The sequence below is a fragment of the Bicyclus anynana genome, chromosome 8 (genome assembly GCF_947172395.1).
Source record: "Bicyclus anynana chromosome 8, ilBicAnyn1.1, whole genome shotgun sequence".
Classification (NCBI taxonomy): domain Eukaryota; kingdom Metazoa; phylum Arthropoda; class Insecta; order Lepidoptera; family Nymphalidae; genus Bicyclus; species Bicyclus anynana.
The window spans coordinates 8,746,237-8,771,836 of NC_069090.1; the positions used below are offsets into that span (position 1 = coordinate 8,746,237).

At 35.4% G+C, this 25,600-nt stretch overlaps 1 protein-coding gene across 3 annotated transcripts in view; it reads left to right on the forward strand.

Annotated features, from left to right (window-relative positions):
• The window catches only part of LOC112052652 (uncharacterized), a 167,084-nt gene that overhangs the window by 133,566 nt on the left and 7,918 nt on the right, over positions 1 to 25,600 (forward strand). For all 3 annotated transcript variants that reach the window (XM_052883139.1, XM_052883140.1, XM_052883141.1), the window contains exons 9-24: positions 1,768 to 1,842; positions 16,125 to 16,278; positions 16,941 to 17,102; positions 17,928 to 18,027; positions 18,802 to 18,940; positions 20,595 to 20,773; positions 20,926 to 21,005; positions 21,123 to 21,269; positions 21,369 to 21,476; positions 21,597 to 23,475; positions 23,562 to 23,661; positions 23,750 to 23,981; positions 24,056 to 24,453; positions 24,527 to 24,717; positions 24,873 to 25,008; positions 25,151 to 25,278. In XM_052883139.1, coding sequence (XP_052739099.1) covers positions 1,768 to 1,842; positions 16,125 to 16,278; positions 16,941 to 17,102; positions 17,928 to 18,027; positions 18,802 to 18,940; positions 20,595 to 20,773; positions 20,926 to 21,005; positions 21,123 to 21,269; positions 21,369 to 21,476; positions 21,597 to 23,475; positions 23,562 to 23,661; positions 23,750 to 23,981; positions 24,056 to 24,453; positions 24,527 to 24,717; positions 24,873 to 25,008; positions 25,151 to 25,278 — 4,208 coding nt within the window. The remainder of the gene's footprint in view (positions 1 to 1,767; positions 1,843 to 16,124; positions 16,279 to 16,940; positions 17,103 to 17,927; positions 18,028 to 18,801; positions 18,941 to 20,594; positions 20,774 to 20,925; positions 21,006 to 21,122; positions 21,270 to 21,368; positions 21,477 to 21,596; positions 23,476 to 23,561; positions 23,662 to 23,749; positions 23,982 to 24,055; positions 24,454 to 24,526; positions 24,718 to 24,872; positions 25,009 to 25,150; positions 25,279 to 25,600) is intronic.

The following is a 25,600-nucleotide window of genomic DNA, read 5'->3' on the forward strand; positions in this document are numbered from 1 at the left end:
AGCTGCTTTATAGAATTGAAAATCCGTCTAAAACTAATATTAAATTTCATATCAGAGATATGCTAGACGAAATAAAATCTGCAGCAAAGTATATAAAAAGAAAAATTGTATGAAACTAATCTTGTAGACATCCGTTTCCGAGAGTAATATAAAAAGTTAGAAAGTCATTACCCGTTTCGAAATATAATATATTCTGAAACTTTCCACGCATTTTGCGTCTGCATACATAGAACTCGTAATAAAGTTTCATTAGGAATTTAATTCAAAGCTTTGCTGTGTAACGAATATGTTAATCAACGTAAAGCTAACACGAAATTTGGCTCAACGAGATTTATTTCTGCTAAATATGAGAAATAGAAAGAAAGCCTGCAATAGCCAGAATTACCTCATTTCATGAGCTACCTCATTTCATGAGCTGTGATAGCCCAGTGGATATGACCTCTGCCTCCGATTCCGGAGGGTGTGGGTTCAAACCCGTCCCGGGGCATGCACCTCCAACTTTTCAGTTGTGTGCATTTTAAAAAATTAAATATTCTGTACCAATAATTCTAAAACTGTCAAAGCAAAATTGGCCAGTTTTTAAGTGAAATTTTCTACATGATTGTGCGTCCTTTTATTATAAGAGTTCAATGATTTTTCATATTATAATGTGTTTACCTACCTAGTACTAGTACCTGTTAAGTAATCGTTTTTTTTAATAATTTTGCATGCTAGACTTAGGCTAAACATTATAAATAAAAGATTGATTGATTGATTGAGTATTTTCTTTCAACTTTCAACCTTCATAAAATGAGGTATGTCTGGCTGTTGCAGGCTCTCTTTTTATAAGAAAATCTTCATAAATAATTAATAAATGTATAACAAATGTTTAACCTAAGCTTTTCGAGAATGGCTGAATGTTGTTTACCGTGAATACGATGCTGTGTAATGAAAACTATTTTCATCGAATCTAATAAATTGATTCTTTTGAAAAATAATGAAACTCGCGAAGTTTGTGCGTTTACTAAACTTTCTAATATACACGATTTGTCTAATATAGATGATTATTTTACTTGTGTAACAAAATTACAACAATTTAGCAATACCGTACAGATGCTATAAAATATTATTTACGTTTCATTTTGACTATTTGTTGCGTTATTCTTTAGCAATGTTTTTACAATTCGACAGTATGAATCTTAAATTCGTGTCTAGCTCTCTAAGGGTTTATTTACACGAGCAGCATGTTGCCGACGGCAAAGACAACTGCCGCTATTGCAGTTGCCGTTTCAGTGGCAGTCTACGGCGTTTCGACGGCAGTCGACGGCATTTCGACGGTAGCCGATACGTCAGCGACTTGCTGCTCGTGTAGATGAACACCACGGTACTATGCATATAGAGCATATAAGCACTATAGAAACTGTATATATTTGTTTCTTATTCAGGACATCCTAAAACTCCATAAAACACACGTCGAATCTGGAACATAATTTTCAAAATTATTCATTATACGTATACATCGTGAATCCTATTTAATGTTTCAAGAAGTTGTAGCAATAATATTTCTATCGTATATATAATGTCAATTATTCTTACGTAGGGAAAGTCTATTGTAGTTTTATGCTTTAGCTAATAACTCTCATTGTATACAATTTATATAACATTAACACTAAACTAATGGAAATGAAGGTTGCATGGTATATATCTAATACTATATACATAATAACATATATTACAAATATATATACTAACCATCGTGTGTATATAACCATATATTATATTTACTAGCACTCACGGAGGTCCCAAATTTTTGCCGCGTCGGGGACTCAAGTCGCGACTGCTTCAGTTCAGATCTAACCGGGGGTACGTTAGAAACTGTATGCGATTGGTCAGATTATGTTTTACATAATACATAAACAATGCAATATCGGAATCAATACAATATCTAAGCCAGCGCATCACTTCTATTACGAGTATACACTTAGCCCTCAATCGCACGAGTGCTTTTTAAACGTACGTGAAAAAAGCGTTCAAATACAACAAATGCATTCCCAATTATATGTTCACATGACAGCGTTTTTAAAACGCGACGCTTTTTTTCGAGCAGCGTTGCATTTTCAATTTTGGGCGATGAAAATAGACCTTTATTTAACTTCATACTATATTTAAACGCTTTTTTAACGTTCGTTAAAAAAACTCTCGTGCTAATAAAGACTTACTTTATGATAAGTATCGTGGTCAAGCATTTTGTCGTGCCTTGACATTACTTAATATTATTATTGTTTCGTGGTAAAACTCGCTAATTATTTCTTCGTACATATACTATCATTTAAATATATTTTAAGCGTTAAAAATGCGTCAATAAAAAGTATATTTCAAAAATAGTCGGCTTCTGTTTTGAGTACATTTAAAGAACTGCATTTTTCAATAATGGATATGGTTGGCTTAACTGTTTTGCAATGGCCTAACAACATTGCCGTACTACATGCGTTATAAAAAATTAAAAAACCTCTGGTTTTTACTATATGCAGATTTCGCGTTTATTTAAAGACGGGTTCCGCTGTACCTTACAATGCTCGATGCACTTTCGAGGTATTCTCACGAATTACAGAAGTCCGATCTACATAAAAGTTCTTGGCGTATTTTCACGTATTCGGCTCGGATTCAGTGCGTTACTTTAGGTATTTAAATGAATGAATAACAGCCTCTGTTATGCTCAGCTTTTTCCCACAATAGAAATATTGGAGAAAAGCCAAATTAATAGAACAGTTCCCTAAGCTGAAATACCATTATACCTACACTTAAATAGAGAAAGGGCTATCAAATGCTCATACAGGCTTAATTCACCCAACAATAGATGATATTACGGTCCTTACAATGAGCGCTAGTGTATGGAATTTACCTTTAAATTTAGGAATTCTATGGCTCTTTTATGTCCTATGGTTATTATTGCTGCTTACGTGGTACAACAACCGTTAAAGGATTGTTTATATATTTATATATTAATTGATGGACCAAGCAGATGGCTCACTTAATGATAAGTGAAAAACCCATCGCTTATAATACCGTCCGTAACTTCTCCGGCTATCAAATTAAACAGCGATGCTACTAGGTACTTGTATGAGATATAGGCATAATATTTTACAAGGTGCACTCTTGAATCAATTGTGTTGATCTATAATCTATATACCTAGTAACCCTACTAGGTATATAGATTATAGATCAGTATCGAGACACATAATTATCCAATTATGTGTCTCGGTGTATATTTCGAAATAAGAGCTACTAAATCAAGTGGTAGTGACTTTTTATTTTTGCACTCATCAGATTATGACGAGCGTAAACGCGTAAACGCTTCTACGCGTTTCGCGTTTGGCAAAAGGCGCTTAGACGCGTTTAATATATATAATATTTTATAATGTATATATATATTTATAATACTACCGCTCTTATGCACGACACTAAAACGCCTGTTCATGATATAGAGGCTTAATTCGACCAACAATGGACGTTAATATCGCGATAAGCCTTACAAAGTGCCTACGTAGACAGAACTCATACCGTATTTATCCCTAAGGTACAACCGCACAATATCATACCGGTTCGGTTATGATACTCGTATTATTAACGACTTTAATTTGCGGCATTTGAATTGGCGTTCACTATGTCTTAATATTAATTAGGCGTTAAGTAAATTAAATTACTAACTAAAATAAACTTCCTACTCATCGGTCGATCGATTTAGACGGCCTCTGTGGCGCAGTGGTATGCGCGGTGAATTTAGAAGAAGGAGGTCCTGGGTTCGATCCCCCTCTGGGCTGAGGATTTTCTTAATTAGTCCTAGTCTAGCAGGTGGGAAGCTTCGGCCGTGGCTAGTTACCACCCTACCGGCAAAGACATACCGCCAAGCGATTTAGCGTTCCGGTACGATGTCGTGTAGAAACCGAAAGGGGTGTGGATTTTAATCCTACTCCTGACAAGTTAGCCTGCTTCCATGCTAGATTGTATCATCACTTACATCAGGTGACATTGTAAGTCAAGGGCTAACTTGTAAAACATTAAAAAAAAGGTAGAGCAAGTCAAGGGCGATGTGGACCATCGTCAGGCCCAACTTTTCTACGCCAGTGCCCATTATAAAAGAACATGTATCCTGCATTGGAGTCGCGTGGTGGGTTTAAGCGCCACATCCCCTGCCCTGTCCTCATCCCAAGCAAGGCCTGGTCTTGTAGGTCGTAAAATAGGCTATGACAAATGATGATGACAATTTTTATTCTTGCTACGCCAGTGTTCCTAATACCTATGTAATTATGTCTTATTTCGTCATCAACCCATATTCGGCTCACTGCTGAGCTCGAGTCTCCTCTCAGAATGAGAGGGGTTAGGCCAATAGTCCACCACGCTGGCCCAATGCGGATTGGTAGACTTCACACACGTAGAGAATTAAGATAATTCTCTGATATGCAGGTTTCCTCACGATGTTTTCCTTCACCGATTGAGACACGTGATATTTAATTTTTTAAAATGCACACAACTGAAAAGTTGGAGGTGCATGCCCCGGCCCGGATTCGAACCCACACCCTCCGGAATCGGAGGCAGAGGTCATATCCACTGGGCTATCACGGCTCAATTATCTATGTCTTATTTAAACTACCTAAACTAGAAAGATTTCTATTCGTTTAATATATACACATACTTACTTTATATCAGCTCCCTCTCCTATAAGGAGGTAGTGGCGTGCATAAGGTTGTTAGTTTGTCGATCAGAGTATGCACAGGTAATAAAATTATGCAAAGTGGAAAAATCTGTATTTAATAAGCACTAAGAAGACAACTGTTAGGGTGTGCAGTACTTTAGTGCATGTATGAAGTACACGCCACTAAAGGAGGCCTGGCGCTTTAGTAAACCGTTAAAATAGGCTGATAATTAGAAGAATACCCACTCATAAATACCAAGTTATATGAACAGAAGGTAGCAAAATTTTTATGGTACCAAAAACAGCACCAGTGTTTAGATTACGCTGGAGTTTAATGTTTTAATTAATATTCAAATTCCATTTTGAAGCGTAATTTGTATTCGGGGAAATTGAATTGATCATATCAGACCGCCCGACCGCGGGCTTCCCTCTCCACATTCCACGATAAGCCTTTCCAAATCGCATTTTGACTCTAACTAAGTAATCTTCAAAGACTAGGTATTATAGGGCGTGGCTAATACGCCTTGCGACATACAGCCCACGGCTTTCAGGAAGAAAATTGAAATTGCTTTTATCGTGATAGGTAATGTTATAAAAGCCCATGTTTTCTCGGATATGCATATAGGCAACTTATTATTGTTTGTACTCGTAATATAAAACTATTTAGGTTGGTGTAGCGGACGTCGGCGACTATGACCTCCTTAATCCGGCCCTCAAATAAATCCATTCTTAACGGACGTCAACTATAAACCACCTCTCTCCCAAATTCGCTTTTATTTATTTAGTATGCGCCAAACTTAAAGTTCGCTTAGCTAGGCTATTCTGTAACGATATCTTTATAACTCGCAAGTGCGAGTTTCGAATTCACCTCTATCTCTCTCAGTTTAACACGATACTATGGAATTATAAAGATAGCGGTGAATTTGAAACTCGCACATAAATGAGTTATACAAAACATCGTTAGAGAATAGCCGTGCTGAACAAGAGATTTTCACTATGGGGTGTAAAAAACAAATCCGAGCGGGGTTGTAACTCCGCAGTTCGGCGTGTTCCAATATAGAACGGACTAATACCATATCAATCTAAAAAGAGCAGTGGCGAAGCTTGCCTTGTATCAGAATTAAATCCCGAAAATCTCTTTAGATGTTTTTTCTCCGAAAAGCACCAGAATGAGTGCGCCCCTGAAAAAGAGTACCTACAGTCCAAACACACAATTATGTTTCGTAAAAACGTAAATGTGTACTTGTCATCGTAAACACGTCTGTTACGTCGATAACTCCTCTGTTTGTACAAATATCGGATTAATTATATATCTGGATTAATTATATATAATACAATTAATCCAGATAAAACCAGAAATTATTTTGGTCTTTTGGCCATGTATTTTATAGGTTTATTTAAAAAAATGTAAAATATATCAGTACTAGCGGACGCCTGCGACTTCGTCCGCCTTTTTACCTCCTTGATCAAGCCCTATCGCAAAATCCGTTCTTAGCGGATATCTACTAACTATAAACTAACTCCCTGCCAAATTTTAGCTTTGTATATTAAGCGATTTTCAAGATTTCGTGATGAAAACCATCTTTCGCATTTTTATATTAAGATGGTCTTATCTGCGAACAAATGAAAATTTAGCTTAAAACAATTGAATTTATCACAATTACTGGTAAATACACACCTACTTAGGTAAATGGCTAAATCAAATCAAATTTAGGTACTTGACCTAAACCCCAGAATCCAGACTAGTCACCAAAAAACTCAACCAAACTGTTACTAGCATTAAGTCTGTAATAAACGCGAGATAATCCGTCTTACGAAACAGGAACTACCAGACATTATCTGGAAAATATGAAAGGAAAATATCTCCTATCGTGAAAACCGTCTACCACGCAACCCTTTTATGTATAAAATATCCCATTAATCTTGAATATTGTTCGATTTTCCCTCTTACACTTTATGCACGGATCATAAAGCAAGTCAGAAAGTGATCTCCTGGGTAAGCTTACTAAACGGTTCAAAGTCTAACGCGCTAGTTTTATAATCTGATCTTAAACCAGAGCAGGAGCTTTGTATATGTTACCGTAAAATTATAAATACCGTTCGATTATAATCTATCTCTCGAGATAGTGTACTGTCGATATATACTGCAACATACTGCTTACAATTTAATGTGTGATTATTCGGTAGATTGTAAGGATTTTTTCGTTAATTGTACGTTAACAAAAAAAAAACGTAGCGTTCCGGTACGACGTCGTGTAGAAACCGAAAAGGGTGTGGATTTTCATCCTCTTCTTATCAAGTTAGCCCGCTTCCATCTTAGATTGCATCGTCACTTACCATCAACTGAGATTGCATTCAGGGGCTAACTTGTAAAGAATTAAAAAAAAAGCTGGTGCAATGTAAACGACTTTACGTGCTCATCGAGGCATATTTTCAAGGATTTTTTTTTATAATAATATTTAAAAATCGGTATTACCAAACGTTAATAAATGTCAAATCGGTGCACACCTATTTAAGTAAATCATTCGACTAATAACTATATTTAAGAAACAAAATTAAAAGGCAGTTCGTACAGAGTATAATGTAGATAGAATACATAGATAGACAAACCAGTGCTGTATTATATCACTCGTAAAATTCAATCCGTCTGGTCGGTAGCGCCAGTCAGTCGGATTTCATTTCGTTCGATTGTGAACCAAATCCATAAAACATTACAAATAAGTAAACACGTATTAGGGCGCGAAGGATTTTTCCATAACATTTTTTTATCAAGAAAATGTGTTGCTTGCTAATTTTCGTTATTAAAAGATCATATTATTTAGATGATACTTCATGATAATGAAAATAAAACACACATACATTTTTGAAAATGGTTATCGGAGTTTCTTGCAATTAATAAGTTTACAGAAATGTTAACATTTGTTTACCTATACTACTACAATTCATCTAATGTAATATATTCGTAATTATTAAACTGAATTGTGTTTATTTAGTTGTACGCGCTAATCTCAGGAAATACTATTTTGAATTGAAAAATTAATTATTTCATTGATATTCATTCATTAAGGTACAGCTACTAAGTTGATCCTAGAAGGTAAGATACCCGGAAAGCGTGCTCTAGAAAGACAGCGAAGAAAGTAGATAAATTATGTTGAAGATTGGACTAAGTTAATCTACACACAGCTTAAAAAATTAGCAAAAGACCAGAAGAGTTTTCTACAGGTGACCGCCAAACTTTAGTTGGAACATGGCACCTAGTGATGATGATAATGCTACATAAGAGCCACCCCAAACTTCCTTACCTAATATGCAACCTGTGACAAAATATTCAGAAGAAAATTCGATTTTCCAGCCATCTATTTCCCGTCCTCGGAAATTGCGAATTTCGCTGTTAACGTATTCGTTCTAGGCAGACATCATTGTTACATATCTTTGACGCAGGGCTAACAATTCGAGAAATTTGCAAAAAGAGAAGTAATAATGAATTCACGATATGCACTGAAAATGTATCCAGTCTGTGAGGCAGTTGGTTGAATACATAAATTTATATGTGTATGTAAACAAATTTATGGACATCTACTGCAGGACATAGACCTTTTGTAGGGACTTCCAAACATCACAATCCTCCAGCAAATTCCTGCGACTCCCTTTGATGCCGCACCTGCGCGAACTGCGCTTTCTTGTGCGGGGTCGTCTTTACAGCACCTTGGGACACTAACGTGAATCGGCTCTTCTAACTATATGCGCCGGCCATTGCCACTTCAGCTTCGCAGCTTGCTGAGCTTGAGCTATGCTGGTGACTTTGGTTCTTCTGCAGATCTCATTGTATCACGCAGAGACACTCCTATCATAGCTCGTACCATCGCCCGCTGTGTGACCCTGAGACTTCTTATGAAGCTCATAGTTATTGACCACGTTTCGGAACCATAGGCTGGCAACACGCACTGTTCGAAGACTTTTATCTTCAGGTACTGAGGAATTTCGGACGAAAAGATATCGCGAAGTTTCCCGAATGCGGCCCATCCGAGTTGGATTCGGCGGTATTTGTTGTACCTTTGTGATAATGAAACAATATCTGACGGAGGCTGTTATAGGTTTTTGTTCAAAATATAACGCATGGTTACACTTCCGAGCCTTGACTTTAATAAGCAACAAAATTATTGTCTTTACAACAAAACTTTACAATAATTTTGAAATTATTTTCAAAATAAACGTATAAGTCCTATTTAAATAAAGGGAGTTAGATTCGTTTACACACGGCAATATAAGTAGTCCAGGGTAAGTTCGGGCAGGTAAAGGCGTGGTACTTAATAAATAACGTGGGTCAAAGTGTGAAAATTGTCCGGTCTTAGGTACCTATATCTGTAAGTTACGGCCGGGATGCCTCTCCCGACACCTATAAAATACCGCCTGGGGTAAAAGCTATAACAAATCCACTTTTGTTTTATAGCCTTGCCTCAATAAAATTAATAATGATGAAGCCACTGGTCAGCCATTGTTTTGATTTGATGGCAATTTAATGATACTTAGCCCGATTGAGCATTCTACGAATGTCTGGATACTTATCCCTAAATTGTTGCTTAGTTTATAGCTGTTGCAAGCATGATGTATAACCCTTAGAAGGGATAGCAATGCGTGTTCGTTGGTGAAATAAAATTAGCAAGACAAACAACATTTTTACAAGAGTTTACTATATATATCTATACTAATATTATAAAGCTGAAGAGTTTGTTTGTTTGATTGAACGCGCTAATCTCAGGATCTACTGGTCCGATTTGAAAATTTCTTTCAGTGTTAGATAGCCCATTTATCGAGGAAGGCTATAGGCTATATATTATTTACATATTTCTACGGGAACGTGAACCACGCGGGTAAAACGCGTGGCGTCAGCTAGTTATACTAATATTACTCTAACAATTCAATTCTAATATGTTAGATAATTGACAATAAACCCTAATAAACTCTACGAGATAGGTAGGATGATGGAGCCGCAACACAAACGAGGGAACTCTTTAACGGTTTACAGCAGTTACCGTGTTATTGGATTTGATAAATTTGTGTCGACAAGAACTTTCCACCTAGATGGGTTGTGACTGCCTAACAGTCGAAATTCATTCCATATTTAATTCAATTAACTACTATACAATACTATTATCCATATTCCTACAGCCAAACTCCCATATTGCACAGAAAAAGTTCAAAATATAAATTTTAAACGACCCATATTACAATTTCCATTGACTTTTTAAGATTATTGCTGACTAGCGGACATCCATCCGCGTGGAAATCAATGTAAATGTTGTGAAATAGGGGTTGAAACCCTATTTCACAACTTTAGGGGTTGAATCACATTACAATTCGTATATTTTACAAGCTTTCAACCCTTGTTTCATTCAACCCCTTTTGATTTAATTTTTTTAACAAAAAGTATCCTATAATGTTTTCCGTACTATGGTCTCAAATCGTGCTAAGTTTCATTTGAATTCCTTTATTAATTTCCGCGTGATGCCTGGCTAACAAAAACACGGACAGACAGACAGACAAGAAATCGAAAAAAAATATTTTTGGCTTCAGTATTGATTGTACAATGCCCTCCAATAAAAATTTTCAAAATATCTTTAATATACAGACATTTTACAGTTTCATTATAAGTATAGTTTGTTCACGAAACCGAAACAATAGTTTAATTTTCTAATTTCGTTTGCAACACAATTAAATTCCCGGTCAGAGATTCCCATTGCCTTTTTGGACATAAATTATTTTTTTCTTATCTTTATTACTTTTGATTTCCGATTAATTAATAGCGGAAATTAAATCGGCTCTTTATTAAGTTTACTCTTGAAGCGGACGGCTTCAAAGAGATCGCGCTATCTAATTTCCTCTTTCTTTTGAAGTGTAAAGTCCTTCGTATTGCCTTACCTTGCAAGCGCAAAAGCAAAATTAGAACCGCCAACTAAGTCATAGTTCTTGTTTGTACTACTATTTACTAGGAAGCTTGTTATGACATATGAGGCTTTAAGCAAAATAACTTTAAGTGCAGACTTTTCCACAAAAACTGGGTGGAACGGTACATGTACATCGCTCATGATCTTTGTCTTACTCGTATTCATTTTGAGGCCCACGTGTTGAGAAACTCTGCTTAGGTCATTGACCATGGTACTAAAGTCATCCAGAATTCTCTACAAAGAAGACTCGTCAGTAAATCGCAGTTTATTGATGTACTCGCGATTAATATTGATGCTTATTCTGTTCCAGTCGAAGCTTAAAGCGTCTTTTAATGGTGCGATAAAAATCTTTGGTGATCATCCCTATCGCATTTTGAATCAACAATAACTTATATTGATTTATTTATTCTCCCTGTCACATTTTGTATTGACATTATTGTAATATTTAAACTATTGTCTGAGTAATCATGAAAATCTTGAAATTAAAGCTACGAAGAATATATTAGAACACAATAGTCTGAAAAGAAATCCACAATAAACTCAGTTAGGTATTTTTTATTATCACCAAATCACAGTTTTATCAAAACTGTTACTAAGTACCCAGTTACAGCAATTCACTCCTAAGCTTTTTAGTTTAATCCTTTACACTACAACATAAAAGCTTGTGATCAACAAAAACCCTGAACTAGTTATATAGACAAAATATATTTTTTTAATAATTAATTCCAGGCTTTAAAAGCAAAATCTCGTACTAACAATGTACTAAAGTCTTTGAGCTTATCTCTTTTAGAAGCAAATTAAATTGAAGCTTTTATAAAAGTAACGCTTTACTAAACGTTTATTCCCGAAGAGTAATGATGGCTCTTCAGAGTCCATTATCCGTATTACTTTTACGAAAATTGAATGAAATCCTGAAAAATCACAACCACAGCGGAGAGCCTCAATCAAGGCCAGTAACAGATTCGAGCTTTATGATATACTAGCCGACTCCTCGCGGTCTCACCCGCGTTGTTCCCGTTCCCGTGAGAGTACGGGGATAAAATATAGAATATGATGCTCACAAATAACGTGGCTTAATTTTCAAAATCGGTTTAGTAGATCCAGTGATTATCCTTCCAGTGATTATCCTCTACATCACCACAAACTTGTTTAGTTGATTAATTGAGAAATTTTGAAGAAAAACTTTGTATCTATTTTTCGAATTAGATTGACATAGATCAGAAATCCCATACAGGCGTCCGCAAAATTAGCTATGTTCGATACAGGGGCGTAGCTACTGCCGTATCAGCCGTATCAATGATACGGGGCCCCCTGGTCTACAGGGGTCCCTTACGGGTGAAAACAAAAATTTGTTAAAGTAATCTACAATATTACTTAATCTGGTCTGCTTCCCGAAAAAAATAACAGAAAAAACTACAAAAATTACAAAAGAAAAAGAGGCAATACTTTATGGTTAACTTTCGGACTTTGGCGCTCGTCTATGTGGAATGGTGGCAAGAATACTGGCTGCATTTCCGTGCTGGACAGCCAGGCTGATCCTTTGCACGAAAAATGAGCCAGCCGTTTTGTCACCTGTCGAGGCAACTAGCCGCGGTAAAATGATTCGGTAAAATTTTTTGGCACTGCGACTCCATGGCCCAAGGGTCTCCATGGCAAAAGGTACAAATATGTAAATCTCTGTCAGAGAGGCATACTTGAGCCACTTACTGGTTTCAGCTTTTCTGCTGCGGCTCCCGGTCTTGATTCTGTCTCCCTGATATGACACGGTGCTAATGTGTCAACGTATGTAGCGTCCCACATTAGGGCCCGCCCCATTTTCCAGGGAACCAGCGTCCATCCATCAGGTCTTGCCATCATCCCGAATTATTCCTGACGGCTCGATTAGCGCAGGAATATTTACATCAGTTGACTATATGTAAAGATTCTACCACCGGTTCGGAAAGCTCTGCTCAATGAACATTATTGCGCACGAGTGTGTTTAACTGTGCACTTACTAAAGTTACGCACAGCCTTACCAGTGGAGACGGAAGCCAAATGCGATACCAGCTTAGTACCTGCACTGCTCGAAATGTTTGGAAACAAATGTGCTGCACACTATTTTGATGAATCGTACCTTGACAACTACAAATTCAGTGCACCGCAACCACACAATACTCGTAATTGGAACGCATAATATGACACCTAAGGGAAGCGAGGACGGGCTCGTATTTACATAAAGGTATATTACTGTTAACGGAGCCGACAACCCGTAGGTATTCCTGAGAAAGTCAATATCACATCGAGGTCATGTGTACTAGTGCAAATATTTGCAATAACGGCAATGAGCGTTCTCCTCTCGATCTCGTCTTTTCCTTGCAGTATTTATTTATGTGCATGTTTTTTTGTTGCCCTAGCTTGTACCCGTGAATTAAGTAAAAAATATTTCCCCTCGCTTTAGTTAAAGTTAATTCTGTCAACTAATATATTTTATGGGTAGATACGTCGTTAGATCTTAGGTGTATATGTGTCTATTAGTAAAATGTCATTGGAAAAATGTATTTCAAAGCATGCAAAGGCCTCGTTGAAAGCAATCTAATAAAATATTAAGCAATCCCTGTTACCAGAATTTTCGGAGATACTGTGAAATACACTAATGACAAAGCTATAATTAGGTTGTTAGGCCAGTATAAAATTATTTCTCGATTCTTCGGATACAGTACTTCTTTTAGTTTAAAGATAGCCTAAGTATAATTCTGTTCTCTTGACAATAATATGTATTATGTAATTTCATGTGATTTTTGGATTTATGAAACGAGAACCTAATGCTAACTTATCCTAATAACTGTAGAAATCATACCCACGTAATGTAATTATTGAAACAAAATTTCTAATTCCATGTGGAAACAAAAAAATATATATTATTATGAGTTACAAAAGAATCGTATTAAAGTTCTAGTTTTGTTTATAATACAAATATAAATAGTATTTAAGATATATCAATTTTATCGCCCTTTGAGAAATGGAAATTTTTCGTTCGTGGAAAATTGGGGGTGTAAATCCCTGATAGGTTTCATAACAGCGTGGTGTGAAGGCCAAAGCTTTCAAACGACAACATAAAAAACCCTTTGAGGTAACGAAATTTGCTTTTAATATACTTAGCTATTAAGGGATTTGAATAAAACTAAATGCCCACAAGGCTGATACTGTTGACAACAAATACAAAATAATTAATTATGAAAGAATACAATGATAACTTAAGCTAACTTATCCTAATAACTTTAAAAACCATGCCCACGTGGAATGGCGGCAAGAATACTGGTTGCATTTCCGCATCAGTCAGCCAGACTGATCCTTTCCCAAAAAGGAGCCAGCCCATCAGTCGAGGCAACTAACCACGGTGAAATAGTAGTTTTGACACCTTACTTAAGTAAGATCATAAATGTACGAGTATATCATAGTGGATAGATATACCATATACATGTAATTTGTAAAACACTTGCTGGGAATCTTAAACAGCATCTAAAATATCCATGTCTCTATCGTTCCATGGACACGATAAAGGGAACACGTCATTTATCTATAGGCAACAGTATTTGTGTCCCGTCGCTTATGATGTTTTACATCAGCTAATTAGTATTTAATATAAATCTAATCTAATCTAATGTCAACGACTATTCGGATAATACATTCATTATTTTATATTCTAAATTATAGTCCTGACATATGCAAAAATAGTCGAATGCCGATGATTGTTCCTAAGTTTTAAACAAACTAAACAACTTCATTAAAGTATCCTTAGCTTTAATTAAGTTGTTTAGTTTGTTTAAATATTTGGAACAATCATCGGCATTCGATTATTTTTGCATATAGGAAAGCAGTCTATGAATACTACTATACTTTACTATATCATCGTACAGAGATTTAAGAATAAGGGCTAGGCTTGCGAGTTCTTTATATATTTAAAATATTCATATTATTTTTTATATTGAAAATTGCAATTATAGTGATTTCACGATCAACGGTTTAAACCAATAACATTATCTGACCAATTGCGTACAGTTTAAACTATAAATAGGTTTGTGATTATTTGCACTTATCTTGTCCGAATGGCTGTTTCAATTATACAAAATTATCAAAGATATATGTTCAATGACAGTGTTTGTGTTGTTTTTTACTGTAGAGCTAAAAGGGATAACTATAGCATCGACCATTGAGATGTTATTGACCCCAGAAGAATGAACGTCTTAGTAGAACGATTACGCTAGGATGGCAAAATAGTGTTGAGCATTTTGTTTAAATAACATAGTCGTGGAGTAAAGTAATTTAATTTTGCTTTTTTTAGCATATTTGATACTCGTATTATGGAGGTGCAATAATAATTGGTCCACCATCTAGTACATGTGTAAATGTGTGTGTACTTATACGTATATGCTAAGATTTATAAAGAATACAATGATTTACCGCTTTAACTCCTGATAATTTTTCATACTTATTTCATAGATAATAAAGTAAAAAAAATACTATATGATCATTTTGGACCCAGGCATCTCAATCGTTACACCTGACAAGAATCTGTAGACATCGGTAAGGATACATAGTTTACCTGAAGCAGTACGGTCCTCTATAGTATAACATCTCACTGGAAGCGATGGTATAGATCTGCGTTTATTTTATTCATATAAGTCTAAAGACCACCCTAAGTAAGGTAAGTCAATTAAAAAGTTTAACACAACTTATTTTTCTTGCATCTTCAAGTAAATTTGAGCTTGCTAAGTCATCAAAACCAAGTATTCTTCTAGTTTACGGTTTATTATTTCGTAAACTAAAAATTAACTCATAACATAGCAATACAAATTTCAGCGTATTTCCTATTTCGATATAATTTATGAACTCTATCTATAGAACAGCGGAAATATCAAGAATTCAAAGTAACACATTGTGGTATGTATAATTATTTGGCAAAACAATAATCCTATTAAACTTACTCATAATTCAAACTTAGTTTCAAACAACACAAGTACCGGTAATACGGCTTTTGTTTGTGTAAACTTTTTCGAGGAAAACAGCCATTTTGACGCAAAGTAGGTAAACTAGAAATGGCGGCGGCGAAAATTTGGGGGCTGTTCGCTTCGCAGCGACAAAACTTCGTGTGACAACAGTTGATGTGAATAAAACTTTGTCTTTGTCATTAAATTGTTTTTTTTTAATTGTTTCTTCCTTTTGCGTTTTTTTTTCATCGATTGGTAGTTTACGGGGACTATTTGAAAGTTTTCGAACAGCCTTCATTGTTTGAAACCGCCATTTGGTAAACAAATTTGACGCTTTTTTCCTTTACTTTTTAACATTTTTATGCTGCAACTGTTCGAAAACTTTGCACCTATTTGTTTTTTCGTTTATTTTTAGTATGTAATTTTTTTATTTTGTTAAGTTGATTCGTTTATTTAATTGTATTACTAAAAGTTTTACGTTTCGCAGTTAAATGTGCACGTAAAGTTGAAATTGTGATTTGATAAATATTTCTGTTGCAGATACATATTCACGATCGTTAGTTACTTGATCGGTGTGTTCATCTTTGCTACAATAGTGGGGCAAGTTGGGAACGTTATCACCAATAGAAACGCAAACAGACTTGAGTTTGAACGGCTGTTAGATGGCGCCAAGACATACATGAGGCATCACAAAGTAAGAAACCAGTTCCTACCTACTGAACTACATAATATCTACCCTTTAAGCAATGATGTTAGAAGAAACCAGAGGTATAGGTTATACGCGGACAGCGAATGACACGTTAAAACTATGCTAATTAGCAAACCTGAGACCAGTCGCCACACTGTCATTGCACCGTTGACAACGCCGCTGAAATATTTTTGTGTGCCAGTTGTAATCATCGAATGTGGTTTATGTAACCTATCAACCTCTAACATCATTGCCTTTAGGCCTAAAATGCGTGACACTGAAAATTTATTGAAAGAAAAAATCATTAGTCATTCGTACGCAAACTTGTAACTTCTGAAAAAATATTCTTCTTTGTTGTACCGCTAAGTAGGTACCTACTTTTCCGTATTTTCCACTTCACAAATGAAAGTGATTTATTTCTCTTTCTCTTGACAGAAATGTTTGAAGGCGTCTAATATCATCATAATAAAGTAGTTACTAATATTATAAAGAGGTAAAGTTTGTGAGATTCGTAGGGGTCTACTGAACCGATTCTGAAAATTCTTTCACAATTATAAAGTCACGTTTCCTACGTATCCCCACGGCAAAGAGCTATGCTATATATATATATATATATGCTATGCTGATGAAACCGTCGATCATCTACTAGTTCTAAAATAATCCCACAGGTCCCAGGTGGTATGAAGCGGCGCGTGTTGCGATGGTACGACTACTCGTGGTCGCGGGGGAGGATCCAAGGCGGCGGCGACATCAACACAGCCCTCGGCCTCTTGCCTGACAAACTCAAGACTGAACTTGCCTTGCATGTCAATCTGAGTGTGTTGAAAAAGGTATTATATTTTTTTAAGGTACTGACAATACTCTCAGATGATCAGTTGATCACTCGGTTAATTACTTCCTCTGGGTTGAACACTGTATCTACTTAGTTACACGCACTACTGTAGCACCCAAGTGCAACTGCCTCCTTTCTTGTCCAAGTCTTGTATTTATAGACTAATCTATTGACAGCCTAGGCTGTTGACATATACTACAGGTACTAAATACATACTAATAATCTATACTATAATAATATTTAATAAGGTATCAAAGACACATATACATATAAAATTGAAGAGTCTGTCTGTGTTTTCGTAAATGCTTATAGTTATTTACAAGATACTAAAACGCTTTTTATTAATATTGTTTTTTTTTTATAAAAAGGAATATTTTCCATATCTTTTTAAATATGACCAATATTCCCATTACCATCTAACTAGTCAGGAAAGATTGTATTACAAGTGGGTACGACAATAGTTTAACGGCTCGGGGATAGAACCACCACCCCTCGGTTTGTGTCCGACCACTCTTACCGTTGAGCTATAGAGGCTCTTCATAATCTCTGGGACGGCTGAACCGATTTGAATGAGACTGTCACTGGAAGACAAGGGAGGTTACTGAGCAACATATAACTTTGATCGCGGAATAATACTTGGCTCCTTAATTTCACGCAGACAAAATCGCAGGCATCCGCTAGCATCTAATAATTTTGGGAATCGTGTTTCTTTGTCAATAAAATCAAATTTGTAGCAATATTACAGTTTAAGACGCGTGCCTAATTCGCAACACCCTATTTTATTACAATATATTATTAACAATAACACTTATTTTATTTTTAGGTTACAATTTTCCAAGAATGTCAACCTGAGTTTCTACACGACTTGGTTTTGAAAATGAAGGCCTACATATTCACGCCTGGAGATTCGATATGCAGGAAAGGTACTTTTTGTAACTTTTAACCGACATCAGAACGGAGAACGCTTAAAATTCTATACTACGACCTTGCTCTATGTGCACTGTTTACCAACACACAAATTAAAAATGAGGGTATAAATCGCTAGTCATTTTACACCTAATAACAGTTAGAATTAACTTGTTTGTAAGCTAATGAAACTAAATTCGATTAATAAACTAACAACAATTAGATATAGTTAATATATTTTGAATAACATTTTATAAACAAACAATACATTATTTAAAATAATTAAGTTATAAAATGACATGCGTTTTCTAACTTCATCTATACTTATAATAAATCTGTAGAGAAGTCAATTCAGTACATGAAATATATTTGCAAAATAACTAATCAGGGGGTGATTAGCGATCGATACTGATGCCAAAAATGCAATCAGTAAAATTTTTGTCTGTCTGTCTATCTATTCGTTATAGAAACAAAAACTACTCGTTTGGTTTTAACGAAACTTGGTGCAATTATTCTTCATACTCCTGGGCAGGTTATAGTATAGGTACTTTTCATCACGCTACGATCAATAGGAGCAGAGCAGTGAAGGAAAATGTTGGGAAAACGGGAGAAGTTACTCCATTTTTACACCGTTACTACTGTAAGGGCTGGATTAAAGAGGTCTAAGGGCGGACGAAGTCGCGGGCGTCTGCTAGTTCCTAATATTTGTTTGTTGGTACACAGTTCACACCGAGTAGGGCTGTAGAACATATAGTTAGTTCATAATCGGAGAAATCTTGTTTCGTTTTCAGGTGAAGTAGCACGGGAGATGTTTATTATAGCTGATGGTATTCTGGAAGTTATATCAGAGACCGGCCGGGTTTTGACTACGATGAAGGCAGGGGACTTCTTTGGTGAAATTGGCATACTGAACTTAGATGGCTTGAATAAGTAAGTTTCATACATAAGTTAAGACAATGTTCGTACAGTTGAAGAATAAAAACCGGCCAAATGCGTGTCGGACCACGCGCAGTGTAGGGTTCCGTAGATTAAGTTAGCACTTTAATTCACAAAAATATCGATAACGATACCCCACATAGGATAGACGATAAAAAATTCATCCTCACTTTACATGTAAAGAAGGAACCCTTAAATTAAATTTTTGATATGTAAATTACAAAACATGAAATTAAATGAATAGACTTATCATTGAAATTATTTTCATTTTTGGTATTAGAACGTCAGACATAAACTCTTTTTATTGACTTTTAAATTGATAAAGTTTCCGTATAAAACAGAAAGTCTAGAATGAGCTAAGTTAAATTTAGGACAAAAACTCTTCCCAGAATCATCCCTTTTAAAAGGCAAACGTTAAATAGTTTAAATATTTTGATTAATAAACCTTATTAAAATACAGTAGAAAATGTTAGACTTTCGTAATAACTTGGCAATGTATTTAGTAACATATATATCGAAGTCAGTAAGTATATTTTGTAGTATTTACTTTGCGCATAAAGATTTAATGGTTATTCATACCCCTTCACGTAGCCTTTTATGGTTATGTGACATACGGTTTGCTGTAAAATCCAAAATGGCTTCAGAATGTCACGTCGAAAATATCTTGGATATATTAATTTTGAGGTTTAAAATGTAATTATTTATTTGTTATCATCATCCTCATCATATCAGGCTATGGACTTCCACTGCAGGACATAGGCCTAGGTGCTTTTGTAGGGACATCCAAACATCACGATCCTGAGCCGCCTGCATCCAGCGAATCCTTGATACTCGCTTGATGACGTCAGTCTACCTGGTCAACCAACACTACGTTTTTTAGTGCGGGGTCGCCACTCCAGCACTTTGAGACCCCAACGTCGGTTCTTTGAACTGTGTCCCGCGCATTACCACTTCAGCTTCGCGGCTCATTTAGATATGTTGGTGACTTTGATTCTTCTAATAATTGAGAAAGCTGCACTTGAAATTGTAGACGAATACGAGTACATATACCTAGAACAGAAGGTAAAGTTAGGTAGTTCGAATAAAGAGTAACAGATGAACCTCCGAAATCAACTAGGCTGGGCAGCATTCGGGAAACTTCGCGATATCTTTTCATCCGAAATTTCTCAGTGTCTGACGACAAAAGTCTTCGAACAGTGCGTGTTGCCAGTGTGACTTATGGTTCCGAGACATATATATGGTCGTTAGTTTTGGGCCTCATAAGAAGGCTCAGAGTCACACAGTGGGCGATGGAACGAGCTATGCTAGGAGTATCTCTGCGTGATCGAATCAGAACTGGAGAATTGGAGATCCGTAGAGGATTTATTTGTACCAGAGTTTAAAAAAGGCCTCTAAACCTTGCTACTTTGTAGTTGTAGTTTATAATAAATTAATATAAAAAGTTTCAGTAAAAAGTTTTCAGAGTCAAATGAGAATAAAAGGATATACCAAACGTTTAATACACAACAGAAATATACAAATAAATAGAGTAAAGAAAAAGAAATCAATTATGGAAAGAATAAAATTATACAAATATAAATATAGAATATTTGTATAATTCAAAAAGTCACAACTAAACGAATTCATATTCTTCAATTCTTGTCCATAGACGCACAGCGGATGTCAGATCTGTCGGTTATTCAGAACTGTTTTCACTTTCGAGAGAAGACGTTTTGGCTGCTATGAAAGACTACCCGGAAGCTCAAGATATTTTACAAACATTAGGCAGAAAACGTCTACAAGAGGCAAAAAACATGTCCAGACAGAAAGTCAAAAGTAAAACGACTGGTAAGTTTGTTTATGATCCACATAAAAATTACCTTTTAATAAAAATAAAATATTTATTTAGCTTGGCAAACTCAGCAGAGTAGCTCAAAGCATGATTGGTTCCAATGTTTCTTAGATAACATAATTATTACAATTCAACATTGTTCTTTCAGGTGAAGTAAGTCCTGATAAAGGTGGAACTGACGACAGCACTTCGAAGCGTATAGTACACAAACTTAGAACTGATGTTAAGGCTAGTCTATGATTATAATATCAAGTATTTAACTTTATTAGTGATAGTATTTAATTATCCCGTTTTTATTTGGATGAATACTACATATTTAAAATAAATAATTTTATTTATAAACAGGGTATCCGCAATGCAATACGAAGTAGATCAAGGGTTGGACGTCGTTCAGGTGAATCTTTAGAACTACAGTCACTAGCTAGCAGTGAACCCAAGTTAAGACGCATGCCTAGGGTTGAAAGCGACGATTCCCAACACCAAAACCAAGATGTAAGTACTCTCAACTTTAGTTCTTAAAAATAGTGAATTATTAATTTAATAAGATAAATATAAAAAAACGGTAATTTACTTTCTGTCATTTTAATTTAGGATAATGGTGAAACCACTTCAGGAAGCAAAGAAGGTGAAAAAATTATTTCTCCAATAGGCGCTGGATTGCCATTACTATCTCGTCTTAAGTTACTTAAAGAGAAACAGGTGCATACACGTTATAAAATTTATAATCTAGATTTAGTGAATTAACATACAAACTAATGTACATGTTACTTACTATTTTAAATATTAATAAATAAATACTTATTATTTTAAATATTTCAGGATCGCGAAGAAAAAGTAGCAAAACAAAGAAATTCGACATCTTCAGTGATATCTCCTCCGCCGATGCATCCAACTCCCTCTACGAGCTCTGCACTAGATACAGAGCCAGAGGTTATTGGCGCAGGTCTTCCTTTGTTGCAAAGATTATTGCTACTAAAGGCAAAAGATGAAAGGGAAAGAAATCAATTAACACCTACTACCAGCAACCAACCATCAAGCTCTGAAACAATCAGCCCTAGCTCAATAAAAAGCCCATTGAGTCCAACTGTTAAAAATTTGAGTCCTCTAAGAAAAGGATCTGAATCTAGCTCACCGGGTAAGCTTCAGAGCCCAACAACAAAAATGGCAAGAAAGAATTCATCAGGATCGAGTGATGGTACATCGAAACCTAAAGTTAGTTTTAGAGATAAAATTCTACAAGTGCAAAGTGATGGTACAGCAGTATGCCAACCTCTGAATAAAGAAATTAGCGAAAAACCAGCTGCATTTATCGAACCAACACCAAAAACAGAAGTAAATACGATATCTATACCTCACTCTGTCGTTAGCAAAATCAAATCACCAGCGAAATCCATGGGGTCAACTTTTCGAGACAAATTAAAAATTCTGCAAGGTGGAACGTCAGCCAAAGAAAATGAAACATCTATTGAAAAAAGTAAAGCATCTGAAAAAGCTGCAGCGGAAATAAACCCCATACAAACAAAAGAATCTCAAGAAGAATCAAAAAATAAGAAACCATGGAGTAAACTGAAAAAAGCTGCAATATTGGGAGAATCTAAAAGTTATAGTAAAACAAGTATTGATGAAAATACAGAAAATACAGTGGAAGAGGGAATTGTAGGAAGTTCAGAATCAAACGTGAATATTTGCGTGCCTATAATTAAAACAGCAGAGCTTGTTAAGATAGACAATAATAATAGTGTTATTCAAAGTGATAAAGATAAAGGCGATAAATCTGAGATTAGCCATTCGAGCTTAGAACATACCCAACAAAAATCACTTGATTTGCTAACCATGTCACCAAATAAAGGTCAAAGATGTGTTAGTAGATCAAATGATCGGATAGCCTCCGCGATAGGCACATCTGGTTTATTGACAAAAGATAAAAAATATAGGTCAATAGATGATTTATCGCCTGAGTATGGAGGGTTACCATTTGTAAAAAAATTGAAAATTTTAAACGAAAGACAAAAGTTAGCAGAACTTGAAAAAGTTATCAAAATTCGAAGTTCAAGTCTAGACTGCACAGGCTCTTCAGAAGATTTATTATCAGATACACTTACTAGAAGTCACTCGGAAGGTAGTACAATGGACAAACGAAAATTCAAACGAAAATCTTCGGACTCGGTAGAAATGCATGAATCAAATGAAACTCTTGAGAGACGTACACTCAAATCTATTTTAAAGAAGTTATCTGAAGATGTTACTCCCACAGAAAGCCCTGAAAAAAGTAATGAGTTAAGAAAATTAATTCGTGCTCCAACCTTAGAAGGATATGCAGCAAGACACTCTAAATTTGCGAAAAGCGTAACTTTTCACCGTCATACATTACCTTCACCGCCTACTAGTATGCCTCAAGACGACTCTGATGAAGTATTTACTATCACTAAGCCCCCCGTTACTTTATTACCTAAGCCATCCACTCCTGATATTACTATATCGGATACAATAGAAACTCCACTGTCTCAATCTAATATTAATTCTTTTTCTACCACACAAAATATTGAATCCGACGTTAGGATTGAACATAAACTACAAGAAAATATTGAACCATCTTTTGATTATAAATCACTGCGGCCGGAGGACATCCGAGTACCATCAGAGAAATCGAAAATAACAATTATATCAGCTGTAGCTAATCAAAGAAAACTATTAAGAGGTAAATGTATAATATTCTCTTTACAATTTTTCTACATTCATTCGTCATTTTATTTATGTAAAAAATAGATCGATTTCTTTATCCAGGTTCTATAGAAGAACAAGAGTATTTTGGTGAAGTTCTTATTGGAATCAAGCAAGTAATACAGGGTCATTTACACGAAGTTCAAGGAAAATTTCAAGAGAGGTAATAACAACAATTTCCTAGATTACCTTTCTTCATGGTAGTAGTCTAGAATAAGATAAATAATAATTGTAATTGTATTTCTCCGTAGGTTCAACAGTTTAGAAAATGAAGTACGCAAACGCGACGAAATAATTGGACAGCTTCAGAACCGCATACAAGAGCTGGAAAGGCTTGGACTATCAACAGTACCAACAAGAATTGACGAAGCAAATTCAGATGAGCAACATTCAAATGGAAGTAATGTACTTAGGCAACAGCAATCAAAAAATACTAGTTCTGGAAGTGACGATAATTTATCTGGCGTGGATGAAGGATTTATGGTAATTATTGTACTTTAGTAGAATTTTTAAGTGTTTATTGATGTTTTCTTATATTTTATTTAATAATGTTTTAGAGAGGTGACTCTTTAGATACAGTATTTACATCATCACCACCTGAAGTAACTGACGAGAATCCCAAACTATTAGATCAAGAAATGGTATCAAAACAAGCCGAAGAATCAGCGACTAGTGAAGAATTGACAGAAGAAACACTAACAGAAATCACAGAAGGAATAGAGTTGTCGAAGCTATCGTATTCAGAACTACAAAGTTTAGCAGATTCATTATCGAATAGAGCAAGCAAAGCATCTAGTAAAGAAGACTGGACTGTTAGCAAATCAAAACGTTTAGATTTAAATCTAGATGGAAAGGCTGGAACGTATTCGAGAAAACGGGCTGAGAAATTGAAACATAGAAAATCTTGGGATGATGAAAGCAATCAAGAGACTTTAGAGTTGCAAGATCTAACCAGGTGACGCATATGATAATAATGTAACTAATCAAAAACAGGTGTGTCAATATTATAACGAATGTTTTTATTCCAGACCATTATCGCCGCATACAACATCCGAGGATCGTTCCCTTTTGAGTCCAGAACAATCAAGTCTCCGTACTAGCAGACGAGGAATACATCCTTTCCAATTTTTCGGCACACATCTAGATAACACTAAGAGTAAAATAAAGAAAACTCTATCCGTGGACACAGGGATGCATCATACGGGACGAAAAGATATAAGTGAGTACTAAGTTATTAAACATATGTGCAGTCTACTATTTGATTGCTACGAATACTGCCGAATAGTTAATTGCTCTGTGACTAATAATAATTAGAGCGTTATAAACTGCCTAAATTGTTTATTTTGATATACTATCTAAATTACTTATTCACAGAACATAGATCACACAGGCAGCAACGCAAATTTAGCCTGGGATCATTTTTTGGTTACAACCGTGGAGCCACTCCAAAATCCTCAAACTGCAATGATGTGGTGCTGGATATGGGCAGTGATCTTAGCTGGAGTGAGAGGTAGAGTAAACTTTATTTTTTAATGTTTTTTGAAAAAAATTTGAAACAATGATTGGCGAAAATATTAATTAATATGTTTTCTTCTGCAATTTAACACATTGTCATATATTGAACAATTTAAAGAGTCAATGCCTATTTCTAGTACATCAACATCATCGAGTAGCGATTCTGAGTCTGTACCACGCACCCCGGTGTTCGAAGAATTTGTCGACAGTAGCTCAAAGCGAGGCCGTGGTTTTTCTACTCATGGAAATGAATCACCTATTAGAGGTATGAAAGTTTAATAGTTAAAGCTTAAAGTAAACATACGAAGATACTAGCAAAACCCCGCGGATAATTTGGATAAAATGTAGTCTAAGTTACTCCTTGATAATGTAGCTTTACATTGGTGAAAGAATTTTTCAAATCGGTTCCGTAGTTTCAGAGCTTATTTTATGCAAACAAACAATCAAATCTTTTCAGTTTATAACATTAATATAGATAAAAGTATCTAATAAGTTACAAGAAACAATATCTCCAGTCAACTCGAATGTAATTTTAAGAACATAGAATGAAGATTCAATTGAGTACTTTAATTTTCCTTCCGAAAATG